The following is a 24,253-nucleotide window of genomic DNA, read 5'->3' on the forward strand; positions in this document are numbered from 1 at the left end:
GTAACTATGTCTTCTTATTTTAGCGAGCAATGTTTATTTCCTAAACAAAAATTGGAAGTGAAATATGGAATATCGTGAAATTAATCGTTGTTTAGACGCTTTTAAATGTATTAAGGTCGGTGAAAAATCAACAGTCGGTAGTTTTGTAACTTTCTGTGATGCATTAACTATCTGGATAAACAAACCTCATGTTGTAAATCGGCGACTTTGTGGTTCAAAAGTTGTGTATCAAGACAGCACGAGAGAGACCGACATTCACAGTTTTGTAGACAGATGTTTATTATCGTCCAGAAACTACCAACCAACACATAAAACTGATGAAGTAGAAGAAGTTCCACCCCTCTCATCTTTGGTGGATATGAAGTTTTATTTTATTATTCGAGAATTTTTCTACAAACAACAGAACCAAATACCAACAAAAGAGGCCATTATAATAGGTTTTGTGAAAAATGCCAGAAATTATACATATTAGATCTCATTTGTGTCTCCTTTGCAAATTATTCAACAAGTTAAAAGAGAACTGTTAACATTAGTTTTTCGACTATTTGGTGACATATGTTGCATATATAATTGTCTTAAATAGATAAATGTCTAAAATGAATCAATATTAAAATCATAATAGAATAAAATTCTCTCTGATGAAATTGATCAGTACAAATATATAGATCCACAGTCACTTTTATATCCTAAATACATGTGAATAAAGGTATTTAATTGTATATGGAACTGTGTCTTCCATGATAATTATTTCCAAGAAAAATGAAGCTTTTATTCTTTGTATGTTCAAAAACTTAATTTAAATCACAGGGACTGGTAACATGCTTATTTCTAATTTTATGTACCGGTAATCATAATATGTACGAAAGGGACTTAATGCTTTTTTTTTAATTGATTATCAGATTTTGGAAATAAAAGTGCAACATTCCTACCAGTTAATCATCACAAGAGAGATAGTGAGGGGGACTGTGATAAAAATGTTGCAGTGCCATATCAGTTGTGCTTTAAACATGAAAGCAATCAAACATGGTATGTGTTTAAGGAAGAGATTATATTTAAAATGGTAATAAAAAGTGATCAGGAAAATAAAATATCAATATATATTCTTTAGTACTTGTATTTAAAGCATTTGTGAGGAAATATGAAGCTTCAACATATTGCAACATAAATTACCTGAAGGATGTATAGTATGCATATTTTGTATTCCTAAATCTTGCAATCTTGCTTCATAGGGTGTAAACATTTAGTACCATTCAGTAAATTCAGTTCTTTAAAATGTAAATTTAATGCATGCATACTGTCTAATCTGGAATATTTCTATAAAACCAGTATATAAGACAAATTTTACTGTATTTCTTGTATTCACTTTGTAAATTACCATGTACAGTAGGTGTTAACTTTTCTATTTTTTTTTCATATTTACAGGATAATCTTAAATACAGACACTAAATTAGCCGAGTCAGAGAATGGGTATATTGACTGGCTAAGAACAACTTTGTTGACAAAACTAGTCAATTGGAGTTCTGAGAAAAATCTCAGAACCTCAGTTACTTCCCTTAGATTGGTCCCTGTCGACAGGTACAACCAACTCTACAACAGTCTCAAGGACAAATATGGCAGGAAGTTTGTCAAGGTTTGAATTTCATACTGAATGATCATTGTATATTTTCAAAGTCATTAATACTAATTAATACACTCAAATAAATAGAAAATACATATAAGTATTCTATGTATGGAAAACATCTCTTAGGAAGTTTACGACATCAACATATAATTTGCATGTGTAAATCAGGTACAATTTGTTTACATGCTTTAATAATTAATTACCTACTTATTTTTCTACAGATATGGCCAGAGAAAACAGATCCACAGAAGTTTGTATATGAAGATGTTGCTATTGCCACTTATTTATTAGTGGGTAAATTTGACCATGTATTAAACATATTTCTTCTAATTTAAAACAAGAGTTGCTTTTCTTTGTAATATTGATGTAAATTCTGTAGATCATATGGGAAATACAAAGGAAGGAGCAAAATCGTGAAGAATTACAGAGTTTTGTGGACTTGGGATGTGGAAATGGATTACTAGTTCATATTCTCCAGTCGGAAGGGGTAAATTGATAGTTTAAAAAAAAAACAAAGCAAAAGCAAGAATGAAGACAAATCATACAAAAAATTGATGAGTAATTCTATATAAGTAACTGTATTTCATACATTTTAAAGCATCCTGGTCTGGGGTTAGATGTAAGGAAAAGAAACATATGGGACCTCTATGGTGATCAAACTAAACTGAAGGTTAGTCATTGTCTGACAAGTTGAAATAAATTAGTGATCAGAATATTAAGTTAACTTTTCAAATAAAATATATACATGTATATATATTAAAATATATGATACGAGCACTTTGTTCACAAAGAATCATTTTGTGTATGATTAAGAATGTTCTATCACTAGAATGATATTGACTTACGGACCTGTGTGATGAAGGCTTTCCCCAGGACAGAGTTACATGTGGATTAGTGTAACTTCTGGGTATTAACTATTCTATCATGAAATTGTATATTTGTATTTTTGACCAGGAAGAGAGTATTACACCATCAGCAGAGAGTACTTTCCCTGATTTTGATTGGCTTATTGGAAATCACAGTGATGAATTAACTCCGTGGATTCCAGTCATAGCTGCAAGGTAAAATTTGAAAAAAGTTAAATTTTAATGTTTTTTGTGATTTTGAAAACTTTTCCCTTAATTTCCCTGTACCAGTGTGCTCTTAGATAGCACCAAGTTATTCTATCTGAGTTTCATTTACCTGTAAAATATAGTGAAGGTGATATCCTTCCTTTGATGTGACTGTATAGTGTAACATAAGGGCTCCTACTTTCAGGTCCTCCTATAGGTGTAGTTATTTTGTCCTGCCCTGCTGTCACTTTGACTTTGATCGTAAGTTCAGCCAGAGGGAGGCTAACGAGAGTAACTACAGATCGTACCTGAACTTTGTGCGTGAGGTCGGGGAGGTGTGCGGCTTCACTGTCATGGAGGATACTCTAAGAATTCCATCCACAAAACGAGTCAGTTTCTCTTGTTACATGTTACTGCCACGTTTATGACAAAAGACAGTTTTTGAACCTCTAAAATATATTTATGTCAAACTAACAATGCATAATTGAAATTTGTTAGCTCTTGAGGGTTATATCCAGTATTAGTCTAGTTTAACCGCTTCCATGGATATTTGACATATTTTCCTATAAGGTTTGAGTAAATAAACATTTTTTCTTTTGATTAAGGTTTGTTTCATTGGTAAAAACAGAAATTATAAGCCTGAAGAAATCAACCTTGTTGATGACAGAATAGCAAACTACATAAAGTTAAGAAGTTCAAGGTCATTGTCATCAGACAGTGATGGCATCCCAGCCAAAAAACAGAAGACAGACGATGCCTGGTCAGTAGGATTTACCCCACGGCCGAGTGAAGAGAAGTCACGTAACTGTAAAACTGTGGCTTCAGAGACTGTGAATCACATTGTGAGGACGGTGTTTGATGTGTTACTAAACAGTCCAGACTGTGAGGAGAGGCAGTTAGAGGGGGGAAGGGTGTGGAGGAAAGGAGGTAGGTTCTTATGGCACACAAGGAAGAATGCATGTAGTAATGATTGAGTGCTTTTACCAGGGTCTCAAACTTTAAGTATTTCCTCTATTTATAGTAAATAAATGATTGCAGATACATCTCCCATTTTTTCCCGATGTTGCATGTGTTTTAGATTTTTAAAAGTGTTTTATCAATATTTTAAACAAGATTCCATCAATTCTTAAGAACTTGCAATTCGGAATCTCCACTATTATAGGCAAGAAGTGTCTTGGTGATGTTGTGAAACTGTTTGATAAGGATGTCCTGAAACAGTTGAAGTCAGAGTGTGGTGGACTACAGACATTGCTTAGGAACCACAATAGTGTATTTAATGGTGAGAAGGGTTTTTGTTTATATCAAATTTTATTATTTTTTGTTTTTGTCTCTTATCTCCAGGTTTTCAGCAGAGTGATTTCTTAATATAAACAGAAAAATATGTATCGGTTGGCTAAACTTGAGTTAATGGACCTTCAAATATTTTTTAAATAGTAGATTCTTTTATAATTTAGGGTGGTGAGATGGAATCGTTGAAATTTGATAGATGGAAGCCTTAGCAGTCTATTTAAATAAAACGTTTTCCTTTTAGGCTACAGTGATGAGATTTGATTGTTGGAATAAATGATAAATGTCTTCAATGTTTATGCATTATCAACACTTCCCTGTTTTGCATTGGTAAACATATCTTCTTAACATTTCCAGTGTCTGGCGGCTCAGTTCAATTGAGGGATCTGACTTTGGATGAACCATACAGCAAACACTCTAAGTTATCAAAGAAGGATAAAAGTCAACATTTTAAAACTGTACAGTGCTGGTTCTATAACAATCACCCTGATGGTTGTCCACTAACAGCAGAGAAATGTCACTTTGCTCATGGAAAACAAGACATGAAAATAATGGAAACAGCCAATAAATAGCATTGTTAAAGATTTACTGTGTCATTTGTTTTACATTTGTTTTACTCATTGCTAGATCATAAATTGTTTTCAACCAAAAAGAATCTAAAACATCAGATTTGATACAACATTGTTCAAACTCTCCACAGTGATTGCATTCACATCAAAATTATTCTCCCTCTTGCTCTCTCTTGAACTTGTAACAAACACATACCCCTCTGTAAAAAAAAAAATAAAATTCAGTCATACTCTAAGTCCAATGAGAATGTTGAAGCACATATTTTTGTGGGGATACAATTTCGTTTGTTTGAAATATTTCATCAGAATTAGGTCCATGGGCATTTAATTTCGTCGTTTTGAAAACTAGTAACCGTATTTTTAAATAGTCATATAAAAATTTCGTGTGGGATATAATTTCGTTGATTGCAAACAACGAAATAAATGAAATTTAATCCCTCACAAACATTTGCTTTTACAGTATGTCATAATTATGCAGTTTACTTATCTTCAGAACTCCGAACTTCTATGAGTGAAATTGAATGAATGTAATAAATATGAGTCCTTTTTCAACCAAAGCTGTTTTATATGTATGAGACATTTGGCAAGAGTTCAGTTTCTATTGGACTAAACCTGCCATGGCCTGGTTCCCCTCAACATCCATTGGACTCTTGTTTTAAACATTTGAACTTTTTTTTTTTTTTTGGAAATCGAGAATATTAAAATGCGGAGTTCTTTTATACAACTTTTTAAATGTTCCACAGGAAGTTTCAGCTCTGTCGGGACAGCACTAGCTTTGTCGATTTGTAAAGACTGTATCTTAGCTTTTTCTCGGAGTTGCAATGGAGAACCATTCTTTAGATACCAAAGTTCGTAGAATTATGTGAAATAATTCATGAATTTAAACGGATCAAATCGGGAACAAATTCGATAAAAAAGAAAGAAAATGGTATGTTAAAAAAGCTTGTAGGAATTTAATAAAGAATTTAATTGAAATCTACGTTGAAACAAGAGATTAAATCGCGTGAAGATGATTTGGAATGCCGCAGAAACATTGCAATTCAATAATAAGCCGAGGCAAATGTTTCCAATATCTGACTTAGCAACGTTCGTTGTGATTAAGTATTTCATCAATTATAATCGTTACATTCTAATCATGCATTTATTTAATAAGACCGACTGGTCCTCCCGAGAAGAATTCCATGTGTGTGACTTCATACAGGTGTCTGTCTACAGTCGATATGAAAACAGCGGATAAAGAGCGCTGGTAACCTGTACAGTTTTCCACTAAATTTTATCTTATTGAAATGAAATAAATCTATTGAAATGAAATAAATCTAACATTAAAAATATCTCATTTCAAGTCTGGTAATGTTTGAAATGCGGATTGAATTGATTTTATTTTGAATGAGACTGAATCCCAGATTTGTCCCTTTATTTATTAATGGGCGTCATAGTTAGGGACCCTAACAACCTTTCAAACAGTTTATGAAATTGTTACAGTAGAAAATGTATGTAAACAAGGATTTAATAAATGAACATTTTAAAAACCATTAAAATATTAAAAAGATTTGTTTGTTCAAGGATGTTTTTCGTGCATTGAAAAAATTTTAAAATGACACTTCTGTATTTTTATTACGTGTAAAAGGATCTTTACATTAATGCAGCGAAAATCATGTCATAAAACATACAGTATTAAAAGAGAGATAAAAAACTCTTTTTAAGATCTTTCGTACCACACACACAAAAATCAAAGCGACAGATTTTATAGAATTTATTTACAAAAATCATATTCATGATTGCACATGAAGAAATAAATCTGAATTAATAATTCAAAACCAATTGAAAGCTGGTGAAAGAAACAGAGTGCATAAAGAAACATTGTTTTGGCCATCGTTTAAAATGTCGAGTAATATTGATATGCATTCATCCGCATTTAAAAGCTCCGATTAAATGTCTTCTCAATTCTCCCCATCCCTGTACCCCACCAGGTCTTAAATTCAATATTGCGTTCTATAAGAAGACCCCTGTGTTCCTTTTCCTCTGTGCTAACGTTCACTTCTTACATTTCAACATTCAATATATCCCACAGCCTGGCGGTGAGTTACATCGCTTGGAAATTCTTTTGTGTGCCGATGGATTGAAAAAGCAATCGGACCATGTTCAGATTATTTTATATGCAATGAGTAATGGTATTTTTACGAAGGAAGAGAAAACCCGCGCACAATACTGGAATCAATAAGCTAAATAAAATCTAAACGGGATATACAGGGGATTCTCGATCTTATATCTTTGATATGGGGTGAAAATCTCAGTATTTACTGAATAGGGTATTTATTTTTTTTTTTTAAATTTCGTATTGGATGTTTTACTTTTATGGAGTAGGAAGTTCCTTTTTCTGGCGGCGTATTCAATAAAAAGCCTGGAGAGGAGTTAGGATTGTTCGTTTTTTACATACAAACGATAAGTTGAATTGTCTAAGATGTTTGCTTTCCCCACTGGAAGAAAAAGTATATAATAGCGATAATCTCGTATATCGTTCATACGGAGGATATTTATTGCCCCCATCAATATCTGGCAATAGATACAAAACTCAAGACTTGATTTAAAAGAGTTGCATTTGATAGCGCGATTGAATTTTCCTGTGATACGGACCATTTGGCGATAGTGGAAATGCAAGACCGTATCACAAAGTAAGGATTGGGGACAATTTAACCGAGTGTTATATGATCTGGGGTGATAATTGATAGACAATTGACTGTGGACATTGTGTAGATGAAAATTAACACCTCCATAAACGGATGTATATTACGGCCATGGGGTAGATAAGGATTTTACTTTGAAAACGACGGTGTGTCATACCAAAAGGAGAGACATGGCGGGGTTACACGGAATCGAAGGTAACTTTAAAAAATAAAGATTCATGTATAACTTTTGATGATTTTTTTTATATATTTTTATTTAACTTTTTAAAACTCTCTCTCTCTCTCTCTCTCTGTCTCTCTCTCTCTCTCTCTCTCTCTGAATTTTGTTTTAAGATGATAAGATTTATAACTATATAGAAAAGTACTCTTCAAAAATTATTAATTGATAACTTAAATAAATTGATATCTATCAATATTTTTATGACAGCCTTGTATCAATAAAAAAAAAGAGGATATAGTTTGTTGCTCTTTAATAAGTGGTAGTTATTTTTAATATTTTATGCTTCGGCTTTACCTTGGAGATGAGAATAGCCCTTAGACAGAATCTAACAATCTTCGATATTGTGATAGTACTCATTGCGCTTCAGTCTCAAATGAATAAAAGCTTGATGAGACGTTTGATGAAAATTGTATATCATTAAATCAGTATTAATCATGATAAGTGAATTTAGCCCGTGGAAACCTTTAACTCTGTTAGCTAAAGAGCGTGGTTCTATATAATATAAAGACCACAGTACAGCAGTTCCCGTGTATTTGTCTAGCAGATTTCCCGGAGGTATAGATTTATAATAAATTAATTTTACGGATAATCGCCATGATACTTATTTAAAATTCAAATGTTTCTCATAGGATTTGTATTGCAAATTTTGTTTAAGAAACCACTGCAATCAACTCAGAAACCTAGAAATAAAGTTCCTCATTATGTGTTTCTATGGAAACATTTGCTACAATTTATTTCTCATGAAACAAAACAAAATCGATAGATTAGTCTTTCAGAGTAAGAGATCAGCTGTTCTTCAGTAGCGTGGGGACCTATAGCAGATTGATAACTGGGAGCTAAATTGTCATGTAAAGAAAAGCTTCTCTGATTTATAATGGCTTATTTATAACTCATCTTTTTGGCTGTAAGATATGTATACAAATGAGTTTTTTCTTCAACATTTAAAAGCATTTTAATCGATTTTCTTTCTTTCTTTTTTCAATTCATATATATTTTTTATAAATAAGTTAACTATTGAAAAAAAATGTGTTGATTCAGGCTCTATATATTTTAGTTGAATATCCATGTTTATGCCTTGGTGAATCAGATTTATTCTGCATTGTCCAACGACTCAGTGTCATCGTCTAAATGTAAAAAAGAAATCTATTCAGTACTGAATAAAATCAATAAATCTAATACCCTTTGATTATGTCAGGATTCCAAAAAGACACATTTTATCAGGTTAGGGAACTTTTCAAAATCTCCAGTCATACTTTTTTAATAATTGAATTATCAATGCAACCGAAGCTCCAATTAAATATTCTTGTGTCCCGAACAAAAGGTTAATCTGAACTTGTAGAATTTTGTCAATAAAAGAGAAATCTTTGCAAGGTGTTATTATTCGTGGAATCAAAAAGGCTGATCACAGAGTAAACATGCTAGACTGATTTTTCTAAGTTTTACATATATTTCACAGAGGATCCACATTTCATAGCACATGTATTCAAATGTGGAACAGGACCCGATTTACATGATTTCATTAAAAGCCTTTAAAGATATTCATAAATGCTCTTCCTGGTAAATTTGTATAAATTTGCCTAATCCCGTTCATCATAATAAATTTATTTTATGACTTGATGACATAATACATGTAAACCATACATCCCGGCTATAAAGACGAGCATGTCACATCACGATTTTATTACTGGGTAAGAGTTATGCTATTTAAATTCATTTAAGTAAAAGCGTCTCAGTTTAAAAAGACATGCATTTATGTAAATAGAACAAGACCAATGCATTTCTTATCAATGATCCAGATATTTAATACAAAAATATTGCAAGACTGTGATGCATTCTTATCGTGGGTGGAGGAACGAATTCGAATCCCTAAATTTAAATTTTTGACAAAAGAACATACTCATTTATGTATCTCCAGGATCCGGGTTCATAAAACTAAAGTGAACTCACTTTTGATCTCAGTCTCACTTTTCAACAATACATTCTTTTTGTAAACGTAAGACGAAGATCAAAATTGAGCTCGTCAAAGCTTTATAGTCCTGGGAATCGTTTTCCCTTCTGTTAAAGTGAGACTGAGATCAAAATTGTGCTCGTCAAAGCTTAATGGTCATAGGCACCGTTTTTCCCTCTGTAAAAGTGAGACCGAGATCAAAATTGAGCTCGTGAAAGCTTTATAGTCCCGGACACTGTTTTTCCTTTTGAAAAAGTGAGATCGAGATCGCTCAAAATTGAGCTCGTCAAAGCTTTATGGTCTCGGACACTGTTTTAAAATTTAACATCACAAAAAACATGCTTACATAACCTCACTCTCCATCCTGCTGACAGATGAGTGTTGTGAAAGCATCCCTTCTTTTGAAGCTACACGAACCCTTTTCATCATTACCCAATAATTAGATTTATATAGTTACTAAATTTAGACATTTTTTAATGGCATGTAAACGTTGTTATTTCAAAAAAATGTTTAAAACCCTATAAGATCTATCTCATAGGGCGTTGCTAGAAAAAAGGAGTTATATTTTTATTTGAAGTTTTTTCCCTCATTTCGTCTAAATTTTAAATGCTACAATTACCCATTTTAAATGCTACAATTACCCTTTTTTAACTGAGTGTATATTAGAACTCGTACATAATAAACTTTTTTGTTTGTTATTTTCAGCCCTTTTTCGGGAACATAAGAGACTGGCATCAAAGCTGACGAAGGAAGAAATGCGGGCCTTACGTAGTTACCTTGACAACCGACTAGTTGCGGAACACAGCGATCTGCTATTTAATATCAAAACTTTGAAGACAAACTTCGACATGAAAACGCTACAAATGGAAGAAACAATAGCAAAACTACAGAAGGAAGTAGAATTGAAAAACGAGTTGATGCAACAGTACAAATCTACTGATACGAATTTAGCAACAGTCCATAAACGCCGAGAGGAAAGATTGGAGAGGGAACAAACTATTCTTCATACAGACATGGAAAGACTGAAAACTGAAATTCTCTCTCTTACTCATGAAATAGAAGTCATTACCCGCGAACGTAATTTATTAGACAAGGAACTCCAAGACGCGCGGATTAATATTTCTGATTTAGAGAGAATTGCGGCGAAGGTGGAGGCTGCTGAGAAATTGATTATCGACAATGAAAAATTGAAACAGGATGTAATTCGGTGTAAAATGAACGTGGACAACAGAGATAGAGAAATCCAAAGGCTTCACATGGTGAATGAAAACTTATCAAAAGAATTCTCTGAAAAGAGCAAGTTGTTAGCTAAGCTCAAGGAAGACTTTGAAAGCTGTCGCACTGAGATAACGCGACAGGCAAAGGAACTGGCTGTAAAATGTGACAGTCTTGCGATTGCTAGACACAATCTGAATATAGAAAAACAAAAGGTGCGTGATCTTGAAAATGAACTGAAAATGCTACAAGAGGAGAAAGAACATAAGCCCGAAAATGGTCGAACAGATTCGTTGGCATTGCGTGTTGAGCTACTGAACATTCACCAAAAGCACTTGGAAGGGAGGGTCCGACTTCTCGAAGAAAAAGTACAAATGTATCGTAATCAAGCGAGAGTGTTGGGTCATGATCTTGCCAAAATTGCACAAGATATCTCAAACCTTTCTCAGCTCAAAGACAAAGTAGTTCTTCATGGTACGACTATTGTCGAAAAGCTACTAATAGAGATAGATGAAAGCCTTCAGAACAGACGGGCAAACATGGAGACCGTAGTTAATGATTTATCAGCTCAGGTGCCTGCTATTATATCTAAAGATGTACTGGCTATCAAACAAGACGTTATGGCAGTCAAAAAGCAAGCAGAAGCTTTCAAAGCTACAGAAATAGCAAACAAATGTTTCCGTCTCGTTCAACGTATTGAGGCCTGTGAGAAAACCCAAATGTTTTTTACACCGCCAAAGGGATCCCTAAACCCTTCTTCGACAAATGGTTTAAAGGACAACAATGACAATATCGTTCTGACATCACCCAGAGCGGAAATGGATAAAACAAGGCGACGATCCGATAGCATGGTGAACGAGGTTTCCAAGTCCCAGCCTTGTTTTGTGAAAAAGAAACCCCCAACTCCCGTGCATCTGCTTCGTTCCCGCATGACTCAGCCACCAACCCCATTCTCTGCCTGGCGCAGACGAAGCTCTGTTTCTTTTGATACTCCTCACAGTGTAACCCCCACATTAATTGACTTAAATCTAACTTCACCCAGAGCCCAGAGTCCAAGGGAAAAATCAAAAACATTCTTCCCCTAGTATTTACCTGATATATATGTCACTCCAAGTTGAAGAAAATAATGTTAACTTTACACAACTATTATAAATACATATATTTGTGAACTCGAACTCTCTCTCTCTCTCTCTCTCTCTCTCTCTCTCTCTCTCTCTCTCTCTCTCTCTCTCTCTCTCTCTCTCTCTCTGAACTCGGAATGATAAGTTTATAAGCTATATAACGAGAATTTCTCTTTTATTGATCATTTGAGGTGGCTCTAGATGTTTACTAATGGAAAGATGTTCTCATTATTCTATTTTTCTATGTACTTTTGGCATTGTTACACAAGATACCAGTACATACTAGTATGATGTCGATTTCATACATCTTTTTAGTTACATGTTTGTAAATGTAATACTTTTAATAATTATATCCGGAAAAGAATGCATAATATTTTGTTATCTGTAAGACTTTATTATTTCATCATTATATTTGTGGTTATTATTGTCTTTCAATGTATATATTCATCAGTTTATCCTATATTTTAAGAAAATTTTCTTAATCTATAGGTGTGTAGAATTTAACAATGAATGGATAAGAATGAGATTTATTCTTTTCTACAGAATATGAATCATAAGTACCTTTAAGGAAAAAATAAAAATGTAAACTTTTCAAGTCTGGTTTGTAATTGTTCATCATCAAATATTAGCTGGATTCTATGATTATGAATCCTGCTTTTTTACTGCTAAGTTTAAAAGCAAAAGACAAGAATTCTAAAAATAAAAAAAATAAAAAAAACTACTTAAAGTTGGACAAAGTCAATGTTACCTTTGATTTAAGTAATATTCTTAATCGGAAATGTGTCATGTTTTGCAATGAGTCATATTTCAAATCCACAACTTGTATTCATTACCAACATTCCATTGTTCCCAAGCATTATTATTTCAAGAGTTTTCTACAGTGCTTACATATCGAATATTGAACCCTTATCCTCCTGTACATGTAAAGGTTCTCCTATTGCCTGCTATCCTAGTCCTGCTGGACACGTTTATACTGGTGACGTGATTCTACTTAACAAGAAAGACATTTTTTTATTACATACATTTAAAGAATCAAATTCAATGAAGCATAGATCTTCCAAATAAGGCGATATCATTTCGACAACTTTATGGATTCTGCTGAATACTGTAAACGTATTATATCAGATGATGGGTCAAATATATAATTATAAAAAGAATCTCAACACTTTTCAGAACGGATGAAAAGTTCAATATGTAATCCCGGTGAGCTTGAGACAAAAGATACCACAGAGTCTGTCACATGTGGTTCATAATAGGATATTTCACTTGAAAAAGACGTTAATGGTAATCTAACAACCAAGTTTCGTGATAAACGTAATGACTAACTTTACAATCGTCAACTTTCCTTACTTATGAAGCAATATACCATCATCACCTGCATACAGAGTTTATATATCTCAGATGAATCGATACGCAAGAGCATGCTCTACTTATGAACAATTCTGAAACGAGGTAAATTATTGAGCAAGTTGATGAAACAAGAATATCATCAGCCTCGTTTAAAGTCACCATTTCGTAAGTTCTATGGTCGATACAATGACCTTGTCAGCAAAAACAATTTACATGTATCATTGAATCAAATGCTGACTGACGTTTTTTTATAGTTATTATTCATTATTTATAAACTGAATTGACGACGAATTTTCAGTTATTTCCCGATCATGACAAGGAGCACACGTCTGGTGTGACCACATAAAGGGGATGCTCATTCCTACATGGCACCTTATCTCACCTCTGATGTTTTGGAGGCCCGTGTTTGCTCTGCTCCTATTTTGTGTTGTTTCATAATTTTTTATCTTGAATACTGTTTGTTATTTCCATATATTATACTTTCATGTAAATTAGTTGAATCTGGTTGGTCGAGAAACATTTGTTAAAAACACTATTACCTGCTGAATAATGAAGCCACGTCCTTCAGCGTAGCAACAGTCAACATTGCTTGACGACCGGTGATATTCCACAAAATAGCGACTGCGCAGAATTTATGCGCGAACGGTTCACTGTAATATGTATTTGTATAAAACATTCAGTATTAATATAATAAATATTGCATGTAGTAGAGTGTAACATTGAAAATTTTCAATCCTCGAAAACAACTGTCAACCTCGTCTGCGCCTCGGTTGACAATGATTTTCTTGGGGTGAAAATTTTCAATGTTACACTCAACTACATGCAATATTTATATAATGTTTCATTGTTGAAATATTATGATAAATGATTAAGGATCAATATAAAAATCACCAAACACTCTCTCTTCAATAATTTAGAAGTGAAACAAAAAAGAAAACACGATTAATATGCATTGATTCCAGCTGACTATGATAACGTAGTATTTGTTTATATAGAGAAGTGATGTTTATTAGATGCTGAGACATAAAAACCCAAGAAATGTCTTTTTAAAAGTAAAATCAAAATTAAACCAAATCTATCACCACAAACGATGCGACTGTTTAACCCTTTGCACAAAGATTTCTCAAGACAAATTGCTATTTGTACTCCGAGGTTGGTACTAAAAGTATGCCTGAGTTTATAATTGACAATCAATCCCCCACCCCATTCGCCCCTTGCAGTATCGATACATGTATTTCGTACTGTAATGGTTAAGGGGCGTTTAAATAAACGCAGAGAAGATCTTGAATAATGAATAATGGAATGACCTGACTACCCTTGGAATAGACCAGTCCAAGGATATATATAAAGCAATGCTTTAGGAAAATCAGGCATTCAAAAGTTGGCAGAAGAAGCCAACAGAGGAATCAGAAGCTAAGAGAAAAGATTAAAGTAGTAAGGCATTCAGAAGGATATGGCCGAAGTAAGAAGACTGAAAGAGAAAGTCACAAAGAGAAGTAAAGGGTAAGAACAAAATAAGCACCAGTGGCAGGTAATCTAGGAAATTGATGGTAAGTTCTGAGTGCAGTAAATCTGCAGAAGACACTCAGTTCTTTCCTATCAAAAGGAACCTAGTGTAGAAACGTGGTGCAGTAGCAATACCCAGTCCACGTCTCTAGATAACAAAAATTTTAAATAAATTGTGATTTTCCCTCAGATAGAGCGGCCGTACAATTATTAGTCCAATCATTAACTCAGACAGAGTAAGACAAAAAGCTTTATACTGTACATATATCCCTTGTAGAACCCAATCATACACGTTACAGTACATGTTCGTTTTGATGTTGACTTGTCGCTTTATTTGAAGAAGTGCGAACGATAGTATTGTTCTCCCGCCTACCTCCAAGTCAATTTTCAAAAGTTAACACATTCGAAGAATTTTTAATATTGTTCTATAGATAAATATGTGGATTTTCATAAAACATTACTTATTCGGGAAATCAAAGAGAGATGACTTTAAGATTTGGGTAAAACTTGTGTTTTTCACTATAGAAATCAACGGAAAACGGAAAATATTTTTAAAACATTTTTCCTTCCCATGTCACAAAAATTCCTTTTTACAGGTAATATGGAATGTTATTTCACAAATTCATACCAAAGCTTTTTGTTTGTACACGGGGGGGGGGGGACATATGTTTTTTGACAAAAAACGATAAAAATGCTAATTTTCCACCAATTTCAAAGCGATTTACAACTGAAACATTATATTTTATTGATATATTTATGTTTTACTTATTTGCCTAACCATATAAAAAGATATAAGGAAATTAAGTCATATCCAAGACTATTTCAAAATATGGTGATGCTTGAAAACTCCGATTTCAATGGAAAATATCGTCTACCCCCCTTTTTTTCAAGAGCTGGAATTATAGATAATATACTGTTTAGCGCTGGTATAAAGACAAATCATCAATTAACATTGAACTGTTCTTTGTATTAAACAAAGATTTTATAGCCAAATTGTTTATTATATTAAATTAAATGGTTCCAAAATGTAGGCGGGAATCGAGAGTTAGCGTGCGTATTTCTTTTTTTGCTTTTGTAAAATCATATGGATTTAAGAAGTCAAACTAAAGACTCCTTTGTATATTGTATAAACTTCATTAAAGTCTGTTGCACTCGTGCATGTTTGCTCATCCTATATAAAGTGTTTTTGAGTTTTATTTTATAAAATAATTTATGTTCGGTTAAACTGGTGAATTTAGTACATAGAGGTGTTTTATTGCAATGACAATGATTGGTCGTCTAAAGAAAATTCTTTGTACTGCATTAGCTTATAATATAATGCCAAATTTTACGTAACATAAAAGACTTTAATATAAAAGAACAAAATGGGTTTCGGGTTTCAATAAGTTCTACAGAACATGCTTTTGTAATGACAGAACTGTATTTACTTGCACATGATTTACCCGATTTTATCACACACGGTGGAAAAACAAGTCTGTAAATATCTCACCAGGGTTGATAAGTAAACATGATATGTAGATAAAATCCACTGATATTTATGTGTGTGTCATTATTTAACATTTCACAATCTTCATTGGGTGTATAGTTGTCAATTTCCGTTTAAACAGAACAAAGACAGTAATTAATTTTCACTTGTCTAATTTTTCCTCAGAACTATACAGATAACTTTTAAAAGATTTCTATAGGGTTAATTAATTAATGTCTAGCTCAGGGAAACATATTTAAGCCATTTTTAAAAAAAAAAAATGCTAGGTTGCTGACTAAAAATGGCCCGACTCAAAACTTTTTCTTTACATTCCAGGACAGCTAGGATATTTTTCTTTTTATTCTTCTAATCCCGACAACACATTTGTTGAAAAATTCTGGGAAAAAAAGATTTTGCCACCTAACTACCGACCCAGTAATTTTAATTTAAGTCGTCAGACTGAAAACAAATATTATTATGAAGATAGCCTTATTCTGAAAAATGTGTATATACACCAAATTTTAAAAGGTTTACCCTAAAATTAATATGATTTTAAAATAATAATTCAAGAAATTTTAAAATGCAAGAACCTTTGTTCTACCTCTTGCGAATAACCACATTCTACCTTATGTGCGAGCTAGAACATATATAGGGTGGATTCTTATCGCCACGGATCAACGTTCACATCAGTGTTTGCATTGAATTCTTTGGAGTTATTGACAAATTGAGAAAATTTTATTTAATCAAGCACATTTTCCATGTAATGTATACAAGAAGAGTAGACAAGAAGACATTATATACATGCATACATACAAAAATTCCCAGGCAGAGGAATTTATTATTTCTTATTGAAAAATCTGCAGCATAACACTGTAACAGTTAGCTCGTAAATTTCTAGTGCTCTACTTTGTTTAATTTACCTGATCTATCTTATTAAACAATTGTGTTAAAATTGCTAGCATCGTATGTATGTAGTGAAAATCCAAGTTTCTTTAAATTCTACCTCAGTCTTGGGTCACAATGATCATAGGGATTCTCCTCTCTATGACGATCATCAAAATTTTATTTTATTAGATAAAAATATAAAAATTGAGAAGCAACCCCTTACTTTAGAATCCATTTTATTTTTCAGCTTTACTGGTCAGAAACCAGAAGAGCTCCAATTAAGCTGACAAAGCAGATAACAATATTGTCTTTGTTTTCAATTTTCTTTATAGAGGAACTTAAATTTAATTCAATGCACGTGATACTAGTATTCTAAATTATCCCAACAGCTCCTTTTCTCCAAAACCTTATGTCAATTTTAAATAGGGATGTCAAAGAATAGTCGGCTATTTGACTATCAGTCAAATTACCGATGGTCGAATAATGAAACGTCTTCCGAATGATATGGAAATTAAATAAAAGAGTGAAAATGAAAAAGAATTCTCATTACAAAATTGAGAAACCTCTTTTCTTCAGAGACAGTCAATATGATAATTTTTCCCATCAAAAACGGTTGATTTTGCATGTACTTATAGAAAATACAGTACATGTAATTGTAAGTGATACCCTACTGACAGAAATGTTTCTGTGTTAGTGTTGTTTCGGTTATAAATTACTTACTGGATGTGATCTTATTTACCAATTATTTTTTGTTACTTTATGATTGCTCAAATGCAAGAAACAAACCATAGATACGACGATATGCCTACTTTTTAAATTGTTTAAGAACGCGACTGGATAGTGAGTGATGCGGTATATGTCTCAGTTGATTCAACACAAAAAAAACATGCTCTAAATATGAACGATTTCTAAAACGAGTCAAGTTTTTGACAAACAAGTTGCTTAAACAAGGATATCAACAGTCTCATTTGCAGTCATTATTTCTTATGTTTTATGGTCGATACCATGACCTTGTCAGCATATACAATTTCAAGAGTTCAACAATCTTGTTTAAAGACAGCATTTTGTAAATTATATGCTTGTTATAAAATGCCCTTTTTTTGCAATTTTAACCTATCAGTGGGTCGTATAATGGTTGACTTACTTATTTTCATACCAATTGTTAGGGCTTTCTTAATAAACTAAATTTGAGTACGGAATATTCCGCCTACTTAATCAATACATACCGCTCACGACGTACGTGTGACCGATCATCAAGGGATGCTTATTCCTTATAGGCATTTGATCCCACCTCTTGAATTTTTATATAGTTGTCCGTTTATTGTTTATTTGTATTGTTTAAAGAATTTATGAGATATGTAGCTATTCGTTATCTCCTTCCTTTTGCACTGAAATCAACCCTGCTGAATAACTAAATTATTTGATTAATACGCAGCTTTAAATGTCTGCTAACGGCGCTGAGGCGGCAAATATGGATCAAGCACGGCAAATAGCATGCACTAACAATTAAAAAAAAACATCCGAGTGACTTCCCTTATTTCCGTGTTGCATTAAATATACAGAGTACTTTATTTTATTAATAATCAGATTTCCGTCACAGGGAAATATTATTGTCATGAACTGGTATAGGAAATTCCGCAGCTCTGTTGAAATTTACTTCCTGCAACTGTGTAAAAATTCAACAATTGTTTGTAACACATGTTTGTTATTTTTTATCTTCTCTCCAGTATAATATGAAATGTATGGAGATAGGCCTAATTGTACGTAAAATTTCTTTACTCTTAGATTTAAAGTTGTAAAACTCTTTTCTATAAAACTAAGATTCCACATGCAATGGAATAATATTCAGACAGTATCACATGCATATTTCGTATATTAGACCTACCTGAGTAGTTACAAGTATGGCACGCCATTTCATAAAAAAAATTATCTAAACGAAGTTTCACAGTTCATCAACTAGGCTTATCGACTGAAAACTACAATTTTTTGTAGGTAAACTCTAGGTTATGACGTCAATCAGTTAGTATACCTTTTACATCTTTAAATGATGCTTTATTTTACTACAGTTATCGCAGAGATCTAAGAATTTTTCAGTAAATCGCGAACGTCATTACATGATTATGAGACCAGAAACACACCTTAAACTTTGTATAGGTGAAATGAAAATACCGCGTATAACTTTAAAATACAATATTTATTTAGATATCATTGTTTAGTCTTCTGCAGTTCAAACACTATGTATTGCCAAAAAGCAACTAACATAAATGTCTAGCCTTGAAGTGATCTGTTCAATGTCCTGGACTGTCCTCTCCACAATCTAAATACACACCGTGATTTTACCGATGAAGCAATAAAATCGACATCTGGTTTCCTTTATTTACCGGTATTTGCATGTTACAAACAAATTTAGAAAGATTAGAGCGTTTTAATCAAACAAAAAGATCAAATTCTCTACACATTGTACCTCTTTTATTTTATAGAACAGTGTACTATTTATTAAGTACACTGTTAGTTATAATTTTAACATGGTGATCTGGTCAAGTTTTTAATAGGCAGTGAAGTTTTGTATCGCCTTTCTCGATTGGTTCCGAGAGATTTTGTATCGAAAATTATCGTTATGTAAACTACATTTATCGGCTGTTAAACATTTGTTTATGAGTGTGAATTATATTTATGAAGATGATAAAATCAAATTTGCATCATAGTTTATCGCTCAAAACTATTATAAACGGACACAAGATAATAGTTCACGTCTGTTCATTATACAGGTAAATTATGAGTAAAAATAACTGTTTTCTATTACAATAGTTTATGACTGAAATACATAATTAACAAATGTTAAACATAATTTATCTGAAATATTAACATTTATCATAATTTTCTTTACAAAATATATTTTGCATTCATATATCCAAGCATTCAATACCCTATACACGTGAAACCTTGTCACAGCTGGGTCTGTATGTATTTTCAAATAGTCTAAAACATAAAAATATTGCTTTCGTTAAATTTCATAAAAACATTTATCTTATTAAATTGTTTTTAAAAAATAAAAAATATATAATAATAAATTATTTTACATTTAAATAATTCATTTTATTTTTTTTTTATTTTCATTGACGTTCATACATTCAATTTACAATTTTTGAAAACATGAAAGGGAAACAAAGAAATAACAAACAGATCAAGTCCAAAATATCCATAAAATAATATCATTTGTGAGCAGAGCAGTATATATTTTTTATGGAAAATGAATTGAGAACGTTTATATACAGAAAGGGAAATATAGGACATTCGACTAACTATTAAATAACATTTTTTAACCCTTTATCCAGTGGATATCGATATCACTCATTGTCCGACTGCTGTGTCGTCACAATGGATTTTTCATTAAAATATAATGAGGTAAATTCTGTGGATTTTTTTATACTTACATTTAGTGTAATTTTCTTTATGAAACTCGTTTGAGATCCACGACACTCAAATCCCTGTAATAAAAAAACTTTGTCGCCTTGCGCGGTTGAATACACAGTAGGAACTAGATGCATTTTTTATACTCTAAAAACCAAAATGTATATTGTTTTAGCTCAGTTAGAATAAAAACAAGTATACTTATAAATTTATGTAAAAATATTACAATTAAACCTTAATCTTAAAATTAATTTTCATTTCCCCCTTCAATCATTCACTGAGTTATTTTACTGTTCAGTGTCCAATATCACAACGGATCTTGCATCTATTTAGCACACGAGTTCTGAAAGGCGTTAAATTCATAATTAGAATTAGTAAAATAAAAAACCATTAAGACAGAAAATTAGAGAATGTAAATGTAAGCACTGAATTCTTAGTTTCGAATGTCGTTGGTCCTAGCATCTAATTATCATACCGCGCTAATAGGCGGTATTTATTTGTTTTAAATTTGTTGACACACTTGCCCCTTAGTACGTTTTAGCATTTTCTTACCTGTATTGCACAGTTTACATGATATAGGAACAGATCTGGCCCGGTGCTGTTATAGGACCGATGACATAAAAAAATAAGAATAAGTGTTCATAAATTCTTTAATACAATATTGACTTGAATTATTCAATTCACACTATAACGTAAGACATACATCTTGTATACAATATAAGTTTATAACATATAAACAGTAAGAGATAAAGCAGGGTTTTTTTCTTTAACAGTTAGCATAATAATTATTCAATTGGATTCCATGGTACAGAATGTACAAAACATTTTTTTTTATTTCTTTAAAAGACAGTATCGCATTCAGTTCGTATAAGATAAAAGCATGGTACAGAAACTTTCTCAAATTACAAAGGTCCTTAACACTGTGTGCACATAACAGCTGTGTGATCTTAACCATAGATGGTTTTCCCCGGTTAAATGTTTAATATATTTTACTCATGAATCCGTATGTTGTGGAAAATTAAAAACAAAAAAAAATTCGTCTTTAATTTCACCCCTAGATACAATTCACATATTCACAACTTAAAAGCGACGACGAAGGAGACTGTAAAGGGTGTATGGCAATGTAACCGTGTCTTACAAAGAAAGAACTGTTGGGGATGTTTATTGAAGTGTTCATAAAATATTTTGGGATCGACATTCGATTGATGTGATTTTCTTTTTTGGAAATTCGAAGAACCATTGTACGAGAACATTGAATTTTATGCATAATGTGATAAAAATAATCTCCCATGACTGTGATTAAAAATGATTTTTATCTCACTCGCCATTGCTCAAAGAAAAACATCTCGTTGGATAAAAATCATATTCAATCACAAAAGAGATTCTTTTCATCCTATGTTTAAACATTACTATCAACATTTTACACTGTTTTAAACAGGAATATACATTATATTACCTAATCTATCTCACGCAAGATTTTTAAAAAGCATCTCTATATGTTTCATCCAATGAATAATATCCATGGGATAAAGGGGTAAACATGGGAAAAAACTTAAGGATGATGTTTACTCAGATGACAAAAAATCCACTTATAAGAACAAAAAACTCCTAATATTATATGAGGACAATGATAAAATTATTGAGATACATGTATATGCGTGTTTTCTGAAAGAGTTTTTATTTAAATTTTTAAATTTCTTAATTTCATGTCATTCCATTATTTGAAATAATTCATGATCTTTAACACACATGATGTTTCCAAAATGATGTTGAAATATTACTATTTAATTAAGGAATGTTTTTAAGTTTTGTGTGAGTTATTGGTGTGTGAATCACACAGACTTGTCACGTAGGCATATTTCATGAAGCGCGTTAGCGCTTCAAAAATATGCCTACGTGCAAGTCTGTGTGATTCACACACCAATAATTCACACTAGACTTAAAAACATTCCTTATATTTACATTTTTCATGTTTGGAAGCACCAAAAACATACTCAATATTTGAATTTCTCTCTGTCCTATATCGTTATACATTTACTAACGTCGCTGTAGCCTTATTGTGACGTCAAGTTAACGCACGTTTCTCCGTGTATATTTACGCGTGAGTATACACTATAAAATGGTATTCAAATCAATTTTACAGTTGGCTTAGTAGAAAAACACAGCGTTTGTAAATATTTGATATAGCAAGAAATAAAAAATTTGCTGAATTTCCTCTGCATTTCCATATATTGACTTTTGTTCTTGCAAATATTTTCTTCAAATTATAAAATATTAAAGTCTGATATTGACATTGAGTTGAAACTTGGTCATTTTATTTATTCATAAAAAAGTTTTGACTCCTGATATTGTACTTTATAACATTTCCTTTCTGTCTTCTGAAGCATTGTCCTCGTACTTTCTGTCTTCTGAAACACGAGTAAGAGTCATCCTTTAAATATTATAATTTACACCGTTATACTTTAGTTTTTTTAGCTTACAAGTATAGTTTGCGGATGAAAAATGTAGTTAATCGTAAACTAATTTTATGGTTCTACAACTATAGTTTACAATCGATAAATCTGGGAATTTATCAAATTTTTTAGTGTTTTTTTTTTATATTTTAGTGAATTTTAGCTGATTTCGTGTGCCATACAACGTTATCATCTCGGAAGCGATTATTTGCGAAAGTTTATTTTAAGTATACAAATAATTCATAATAACATGATTCCTGATATGTGGTATAGGTATTCTTGGTACACGTACGTATTAATTCTTTTATTTTATTACCCTCATTCGTTTTTTCGCCACTACAAAGATGATCTTTGTAATGGCAAAGAAAAGAAACTACAAAAATACCTAAATTTTCAAACATGGCGTGTATAGATTTGGCTCAAAATAGAAAGGTAATTCTTTTAGGTTTATGAAAGATTTTTTCTGTTATTATAAAATTTAAACCAATCGTGTTTCAAATAAATGAAAACAATAAATAACCTATTTATTTAAATCGACTCCACACAATGCTACATTTAAGATTGTTTAAGGTAGGTCAATCGTCAGCTTTTTGGAAAAGTTCACGCAGAACCTCTTACTTCAAAACTACTTATCAAAATTAAATTTTTAAAAAATATTTGATTTCAACAATGTTAATGTTTTAACATTCAACAACAACAACAACAAAAAACTGCTCAAAAAGCTACAAAGATGAAAGACTTGTGAGGGATTATTTTTTGTGGTGGAAGGATATTTAGCAGATAATTCTGCAAATCTGCACATTTATTAAATTTAATATCTTGGACTTTTAGCCTCACATACTTTTACTCGGAGAATATTTTCCATTATGATATTGCTAGGAATGTTTAATATAGGTCTTAATTTATATTTTAGAACAAGTTTTACACCTTCCTTCCACAAACTTTGCCAAAAAATGAAGATATGTCAAATAAGTCAAAATAATATTAACACCATTTTTTGCCTGAAAATCATATATTTTTACCAATATTTCTAAATTAACATCACTGACCCCAACTTTTTCTTTCATTATTTTAAAGTACTCAGTACTTGTGACTGATAAGCACTTAAGTCGTAAAAAGCTTGATTAAGAAAATGTTTTATTGCCTATTTAGTTTTTCAATACCCCAAAATATGTTACTTTTTATTGCAAAAAGGTCACACAATAATTTACGCGCATTAATTTGCAAGATTTTTTTCAATGATTAATATTATTCAAAATATTTTACGTAAATAAGATAATATTTTTTGCAATGGTTACATTTGATAAAATATAATAAATGTAATTAACCAAAGAGTTAAAATTTAAGTGCAAAAAGGTCAACTTCATTGTACCGTAAATCAGTAAGATGAATACTGACCCCTTACTTTCTCTGCGATTTTGAGTCACTCTATATGAGTACTTATCAAAAATATACTTCTCAATAAA

The 24,253-nt window shown here is 31.9% G+C and overlaps 3 protein-coding genes across 4 annotated transcripts in view; all 3 read left to right on the plus strand.

Moving 5' to 3' along the window:
- Nucleotides 1–51: 51 nt before the first annotated feature.
- On the plus strand, nucleotides 52–4,582 carry LOC134251413 (probable tRNA (uracil-O(2)-)-methyltransferase). The gene is made up of 11 exons (XM_062733821.1): nucleotides 52–437; nucleotides 900–1,026; nucleotides 1,423–1,630; nucleotides 1,843–1,911; nucleotides 2,001–2,108; nucleotides 2,220–2,291; nucleotides 2,576–2,682; nucleotides 2,879–3,062; nucleotides 3,279–3,600; nucleotides 3,836–3,952; nucleotides 4,318–4,582. Exons 1-11 carry the CDS (start codon nucleotides 65–67, stop codon nucleotides 4,530–4,532), a joined length of 1,902 nt encoding a protein of 633 aa, XP_062589805.1. The 5' UTR covers nucleotides 52–64; the 3' UTR covers nucleotides 4,533–4,582.
- A 1,849-nt stretch (nucleotides 4,583–6,431) lies between these two features.
- Nucleotides 6,432–12,164, plus strand: LOC134251425 (protein Spindly-B-like). The gene is made up of 2 exons (XM_062733832.1): nucleotides 6,432–7,408; nucleotides 10,087–12,164. The coding sequence occupies exons 1-2, from the start codon at nucleotides 7,384–7,386 to the stop codon at nucleotides 11,679–11,681; spliced, it is 1,620 nt and encodes a 539-aa protein (XP_062589816.1). The 5' UTR covers nucleotides 6,432–7,383; the 3' UTR covers nucleotides 11,682–12,164.
- A 10,818-nt stretch (nucleotides 12,165–22,982) lies between these two features.
- Nucleotides 22,983–24,253, plus strand: part of LOC134251433 (uncharacterized) — a 36,409-nt gene continuing 35,138 nt past the window's right edge. For both annotated transcript variants that reach the window (XM_062733839.1, XM_062733840.1), the window contains exon 1: nucleotides 22,983–23,075. In XM_062733839.1, coding sequence (XP_062589823.1) covers nucleotides 23,038–23,075 — 38 coding nt within the window. In that variant the 5' untranslated portion in view covers nucleotides 22,983–23,037. The remainder of the gene's footprint in view (nucleotides 23,076–24,253) is intronic.

The sequence above is a fragment of the Saccostrea cucullata genome, unplaced genomic scaffold (genome assembly GCF_032062105.1).
Source record: "Saccostrea cucullata isolate Sc308-1 unplaced genomic scaffold, CSIRO_AGI_Scuc_v1 ctg65, whole genome shotgun sequence".
NCBI lineage: Eukaryota > Metazoa > Mollusca > Bivalvia > Ostreida > Ostreidae > Saccostrea > Saccostrea cuccullata.

Excerpts from the sequence above, each read along its gene's own strand:
- LOC134251413 (XM_062733821.1), top strand. The coding sequence starts at position 65 with ATGGAATATCGTGAAATTAATCGTTGTTTAGACGCTTTTAAATGTATT. Across the intron at positions 1,912-2,000 it reads CTATTGCCACTTATTTATTA|ATCATATGGGAAATACAAAG; the intron begins GTGGGTAAATTT and ends TAAATTCTGTAG. Across the intron at positions 2,683-2,878 it reads ATTCCAGTCATAGCTGCAAG|GTCCTCCTATAGGTGTAGTT; the intron begins GTAAAATTTGAA and ends TCCTACTTTCAG.
- LOC134251425 (XM_062733832.1), top strand. The coding sequence starts at position 7,384 with ATGGCGGGGTTACACGGAATCGAAG. Across the intron at positions 7,409-10,086 it reads GGGGTTACACGGAATCGAAG|CCCTTTTTCGGGAACATAAG; the intron begins GTAACTTTAAAA and ends TGTTATTTTCAG.